Source organism: Euprymna scolopes, chromosome 28 (genome assembly GCF_053919585.1).
Source record: "Euprymna scolopes isolate OS-2025 chromosome 28, ASM5391958v1, whole genome shotgun sequence".
NCBI classification, from domain to species: Eukaryota; Metazoa; Mollusca; class Cephalopoda; order Sepiida; family Sepiolidae; genus Euprymna; species Euprymna scolopes.
In genome coordinates, this window is record NC_136509.1 from 73,002,653 (window position 1) to 73,010,152 (window position 7,500).

The 7,500-nt window shown below is 33.0% G+C and overlaps 1 protein-coding gene across 4 annotated transcripts in view; it reads right to left on the minus strand.

Annotated features, from left to right (window-relative positions):
* Window positions 1-7,500, minus strand: part of LOC145249693 (plexin-B-like) — a 575,535-nt gene that overhangs the window by 160,076 nt on the left and 407,959 nt on the right. For all 4 annotated transcript variants that reach the window (XM_080111499.1, XM_080111497.1, XM_080111498.1 and 1 more), the window contains exon 6: window positions 1,805-1,936. In XM_080111499.1, the coding sequence (XP_079967625.1) occupies window positions 1,805-1,936 (132 nt within the window). The remainder of the gene's footprint in view (window positions 1-1,804; window positions 1,937-7,500) is intronic.

A 7,500-nucleotide genomic window follows, 5' to 3' on the forward strand; every position in this document is an offset into this window, starting at 1 on the left:
TGTGATTCATCTTTTATTATTCTTATAAAGCTATATCTGAGTAAATATAGAGTCCTTTGAGTACGTACGTTCTGCTGTCTAGATTCGGTTCGGTTCAGATTTTGAGAAGTTGATTTTAATATTATTATTACTGCTGTTCTTCTCTCATGAGAGCCGATAAAATAAATTTCTTAAAATTTGATTTAGATTTGAAAATATTACCGTGGTTTATGCCAATTGAAAATGTACGTGTGTGTGTGTGTGTGAGAGAGAGAGAGAGAGAGAGAGAGAGAGAGAGAGAGAGAGAGAGAGAGAGAGAGAGAGAGAGAAGAATGAATCAAGAAAGATTGATCCGTAGAGAGAACATTGTCAGGATTAATCCTAATGCAATCACAGGCTTCTCTGCCCACATAAAAGGATATGGATTTAAAATAATCCGCCATTTTTTTTTAAGACCATCGATAGAAAACGAACATCTTTAAGACTAAAAGAAGATAAAAATTGAAAAATAAATAAATAAATAAAAAAGACTGGCGTATCCGTAATTAAAAGCATTGTTTTAAAATTTGATACAAAAGAATGCAGTTGTCAGATTCAATAAAAATGATTCAAGAATTAAGGAAAAAAAAAACGATGGGGGGAGGGAATGCCTAGTTTTGTGAAATATTACAAAATATGAAAAGCAAATATATTGAGTGAGAGCTATAATTAGTTTTATGCAACTGCAAAAAGTTATAAATTGCATCTATTTGTGGTGACCTTAAAAAGGTCAAAACTTATACAGAAAAAGACACAGTTTTTGTAAATACGGGGCATATATATATATATAAAAAAAATTAGTACATATATTTGAATTTAGATTTTTTTTTATTATCCAACTCGATCACTATTTTCATACTGCAGAGCAGTTATCTCCCTTATATTATACTAGCGGTGTTGCCCGGTGTTGCCCAGGTGTTTAAGGGGTGTAGTAAGGACCCTCGGGGGGGGGGTGCCCGAGTGTGTGTAGGTGGTGTAGTAAGGAACCCAGGGGGCGGGGTATAAAAATGTGGTAGTAGCGGGGGGGGGGAGTCAAAACAACCGTAGGTAGAGGTGTTTAAAAAAAATGGCAGTAGGCAGGTAGGCTCGAACCCGTAACGCGAAGGAGAAGAAAAAAAAAGGTAAAAAAACGTGACGTCTTAGCCGATGTCTCCATCACCCGACTGGAAGTTCGGAATGTTGAAATTAGCGTAGTCAATCGAAAAGAGGATGATGTCGGTGAAAAAAACATGACCTTCTTGTACAAAACTGCTCAGTTGAGTGAAAGAATGAATGTTTTTGGCCAATTTTTCGATATTTGCCGTCCGAAGGACGGAACTTTAAAACGATACCAATTTCATCAGGATCTGTTGCCTCTGTTGAACGTTTTTGCGAGACATACAAACACATACAGGCGGACAGACATTTTGCCTTTTATTAGACTAGCGTAGGGAACCCAGCGTTGCCCGGGTGTTTGGAGGTGTGTGTGTTGGGGTGAGGAGTAGATCAAAACAACCCTGTTTAAAAAATAAACGTTGACCGGGTGTTTGGAGGTGTGAAAGAAAAAAAAAAGTTTTAGTAGGAAGATAGGCTTGAACCCCGAAGCTTTGACGCGAAGGTGGAAACGAAATGGAATTATTGTCTCTCCAAAAGGACAAGACAGGCTAGGTATAATGCTTTTAAGCGTAAACTTTTTATCATTGTGCAACATTTGCCCCCTTCCCCTTTGTGACCTTTGCTTCAGCTAGCAAAATTAAGAGTAAAATTAAATAAAATTAAAAATAAATTCATAATAAGTGTTACTTACCGAATTGGGGCTCATTGCATAGATATGCTCATATTTGGCATCAAATCGCATATCAGGTAAAATTGGTTGATTTAGATCTAATACAATATTTTCAGCGTACTGTTTGGCATGGGTCCTATTTTTGAGAACAAGCTGAAATATAAAAAAAAGTTGTACAGAATTAATGAGAAAATAAATTTCTGTTTGTGAAAAAAATGACATTATTTTCACATGCATCTGTATAGCTACAATATTCAGCAGTTATCTCCCTTATACCATATTGAATTGATCTCCCCTAAATTATACCGAGTAACAAAAGAATGCACTCTTCTATTTAAAAGTGTAAAAGTTTACAGTGCTTATTCACTTATTATGGCACTTATAGCAGCATTAAAAATGAAAAAAAAAATACAAAAAATTACTGTATGATGTAGGTAGGTCACATACTTTTGGGAATCATTAGTGCAGGGTGAGACGATTATTACCGAGGGGAGATTCGATCCCGGCCATGAAATCATCTCTGACTCAATTAGCAAGGAAGAAAACTCACACACACACACACACACACACACACACACACACACACACACACACACACACACATATATGCATATACACATATATATACATATATATACACATATACACATACATATATACATGCATATACATATATATACATATATATACATACATGTACATATATACACATATATACATATATATACACATATATACATATATATACACATATATACATATATATACACATATATACACGTATATATATATACATATATATACATATATATATACACATATAGACATATATATACATACATACATATATATACACATATATACATAAATATATACATATATATATACACATATATACATACATATATACATATATACATATATGTATACATACATATATACATATATATATATATGCATACACATATATATACATATATATACATATACATACATATATATATACATATATATATCCATATGCACGTATACATATATACATGTATATATATCCATATACATATACATATATACGTATGCATATATACATATATATACATATATATATACATACATATACATATATATACATCCATATACATATGCATATATGTACATATACATATATATATACATCCATATACATATACATATATATACAACATATATATACATATACATATATATATCCATATATATATGTATCCCTATACATATATATATATATCCATATATATATCCATATATATCCATATATATATATATATCCATATACATATATATATATATCCATATACATATATATATATCCATATATACTTATACATATATATACATATACACGTATACATATATACATATACATACATATATACATATATACGTATACATATATATATACGTATACATATATACATATACATATATACATATACATATATACATATACATATATACATATATACATATACATACATATATACATATATACGTATACGTATACATATATATACGTATACATATATACATATACATATATACATATATACGTATACGTATACATATATACATATACATATATACTTATACGTATATATATACATTATATATATATATATATATATATATATGCTTAAACCTCATGTATGATTATACTACAGAACGATCGATTTTTATTCCGATTCTCATTCTTGAGCATGTCCTAAAGCTCTTTGGGTATATATATTCATGGAAGAATTAATATGCAATTTTTTTAATGTTCAACCAATCAGAAACTTTTGTATTTTTCAATCTTCCTCCTATATATCAGGATGTCTACTTTTTCTGTTATTAAAATGACCTTATGTTCATATGCATCTGTAAGTCCAGAATATTCAGTAGGGTTTTCTCCTTTATATCATACTAGCAGTTCAGCCCGGCTTTGCTCGGGTCCTATGTACTGTTCATAACTTTGTGTGCATATTAAAAGTTTGACTTATGTCCACGTAACCTACATCCAAAATTTCAAGTGTTTAGACCCAAAATTGGCGGAGGAGTTTGTAGAATCTGCAAAGGTGAACTCTTTCAACTTTGGTCTCTTGGTGACCAAATTTTCGCCCCGGAACTTATTACAAAGCTTGCTGCATGTCTAAATACCCTTTATGTAAAATTTCAAATGTTTACACCCAAAATTGGCTGAATAGTTTGCTAGAGACCGCAAAGGTCAAATTTTTAAAACTTGGGCCCATTGGCAGCCAAATTTTCGGCAAAAAACGATTAACAAGTTTTCCCTATGTCTGAATACACTTTATGTAAATTTTCAAATGTTTAGACCAAAAATTGGCTGAGTAATTTGGTAGAGACCGCAAAGGTAAAAAAAAAACAACTTTAACTTTGATTCCAATTTTGACTCCTTAACATTTGTTTTGACCTCAAATCAAATTAACAATTTTGACCCATGTCCAACGCCTACATCTAAAATTTCGAGTGTTTAGACCCAAAATTCGCAGAGGACTTTGGTAAATTTTTAAGTGGTCGAATCGTTGAACTTTGACCCCTTGACAGCTAAATGTCGGGTCGAAAACCGATTAAAAATATTTTTCCAAATCTCAATACCCCTTATGTTAAATCCTGAGTCTGTAGACTGAAAATTGACAGAATAGTTTGGTAGGGAAATGTACATCCGCAGACACACAGACAGACAATTTCACTTTTATAGATATACTAGCAGGGGTGCCCGGCGTTGCTCGGGTGTTTGGAGGTGTATGCTGTGCAAAAAAAGCAAAAAACAAAAAAATGGTTAATTTTTTAAAACTTTGACCCCTATTATGACCCCTTAAAATTTATAGTTTCGGGCTCAAATCACTTTATTAATTTAGATCCAGGTTCAAGGAACCTATATCTAAAATTTCAAGTGTCTAGACCCAAAATTGTCGGAGGAGTTTGATAGAGTTCTTAAAGGTCAAATCGTTGAAATTTGACCCCTTAACAGCCAAATTTCTAGCTGACACCCGTCACATCGATTTTCCCAAATCTCAGTACCCGGTATTTCAAATTTCGAGTCTATAGACTAAAAATTGACAGAGTTATTGCGTAGGGAAATGTACACAGACACACAGACACACAGACACACAGACAGACAGACACGTTCACTTTTATAGATATACTAGCATTTCAGCCCGGCGTTGCCCGGGTGTTTGGAGGTGTATGCTGAGCAAAAAAAAAAAAGAGTAACATTTTTTTTTAATTTGACCCCTTAAAATTTATAGTTTCGGGCTCAAATCACTTTATTAAGTTAGATCCAGGTTCAAGAAACCTATATCTAAAATTTCAAGTGTCTAGACCCAAAATTGTCGGAGGAGTTTGGTAGAGTTCTTAAAGGTCAAATCGTTGAAATTTGACCCCTTAACAGCCAAATTTCTAGCTGACACCCGTCACATCGATTTTCCCAAATCTCAGTACCCGGTATTTCAAATTTCAAGTCTATAGACTAAAAATTGACAGAGTTATTGCATAGGGAAATGTACGCAGACAGACAGACAGACAGACAGACACGTTCACTTTTATAGATATATAAATAGATTTAGTTTATCCCCTCTGAAGTATACTAAGTATGAAGAGAATTCACTCTTCTATTTTAATTCAGACACAAAGGCGGTTTTTATGTAGAGAATAACTAACACTCCAAAAAAGGGCACTCAGGATGGGGGAAAAAAAGATTTCTCTTCTCCTGTATAAAACAGAACTGATTCTACACTTAGAATTATTATTTGCAAAAAATATTTAAATAATTACATTTTAAACATTTTAAACAAATAAGACACAAGGTTATTTAAAAGTGTGGTAAAATGGATGTCGTTGGTCATCCTATGTCACCATAACTAAAAAAAATGTCTATCCTACTCTTAGTTAAAATCATCAATTACCATAATACCACATTTACTCCAGGGGGCGGTCTTACTTCAAAACAACAAATAAAAATAATTGGTTAGTATGACCCTGCCAAATCGTTTCTAAATAATAGACCGGCCACAGATTTTTTTTTTTATCTAAGCCCCAAAACCAGTCAAAAATCTAACATTGAAATACAGGAAGAGAAAGATGGGCAATGATTCTTTTGTGAATAAAGAACTGTAGAGAAGAGACCGTCCTCTACGAGATTATGAAGTCAATTTTGTACCCTCTCAACGCACGAAAAAGGGTGCTCAGAACAGCACCTCCCCAGATGTGACACAAGAGCACCCACTATTTTATATGATAAATGATACAACGATAAAAGTTTTGGTTCATTTATAGTTGTAGGTATTTAGTTATCTCACACTTCAACAACTGTGACACCAGGGTAGGAAAGTAGGATTGTGAAGTCAGCGCCACCCCCGAGGATGGGTACTCTGACCTGCAAAACGTGCCTGGGCAGCTCTGTCGGCATTACCCTGTAAAGGCCCCTCAGGCAATTAGCAATAAACTAACCCTTTCTCAAAAGGAGAAGGCAAAGCCTCGGATGGTGGACCTCCTAAAACTGCACAGAAACAGGTAACATTACACTGCAATCAACAAAAATCAGGTCATTATAGGAATGGTCTAATCTCTGTTGATTTTGAGGTCCTTTTGCATTGTTGTTCTTATTTTGATTGCGTGCATCCTAAGGTCATGCTTAGGTGTCTGTCATACTCGGTAATCTGTTGGCATTTTGAACGAGACTCTTCATTTAATCCCATTCTACCAGTTATGCTTGAGGACATCTTGTTGTTGTTTGTTAAGGATTGATGAAGTTAACCACATTTAAACAAATATGGCGTGGAGTCAGAATCCTATCATGCCGAATACAAATCATATGACAAATGAAATTTAAAATGTTTCCAGCAGATATGGCGCTGATGAAATGATGATGATAGAGACAGAAAGAATAAAAGTATTTTATATCCTGAATTAATTTTCGAAATTCATTTATAAGATTAGCCTTATTTATTCCGCACTTTCTCTCGATTATTCTCCTCATCAATATTGGTTTCAGAATGTTTTTAGATGATGTGTAATTTGCATTATTATTTGGATTATTCGGACTACTATTCTCATCTTTGTTATTTTCAAAACATTTTGGTTGATGTAAGCTCCTGTCTTCGAAAGGTGCATTTTTTTTCAAACTGGACAATATTTGTGTCACACTCTGATGCTATCAAAACGAAAGAGATTATATTCTCGAAATATCAAAAACTTTCATCCCCTTGTTTGTCTCAAGCAGTAAGTTAAATTTACTGATCTGTATTTGTGATGGATCTGGAAAATAAATATAGATACAAAGATATAACAAACTCTAAAATACCCTCTTTTGTTTCGCAATCTTTTCTTCATAGGTCACATCATTTTAACACTCGGATTTCTGAATTTCTATAGCCTTCTTATGCTCCTGAACACACACACACACACACACACACACACACACACACACACACACACACACACACACACACCTATATATATAATACTAGCAGGCCGCTCGGTGTTGCCCGGTTGCATGTTACGCTTAAATACGTTTTAATTCATGCAGATTCATATTTATTAGACCGGTTTCTGTTATAGTGTACCTAATATATAGTAGTGAAGGTAATATATATATATATATATATATATATATATATATATATATATATATATATATATATATGAGGTTGGAGAGTTGAATATTTTGGTTTCGATTC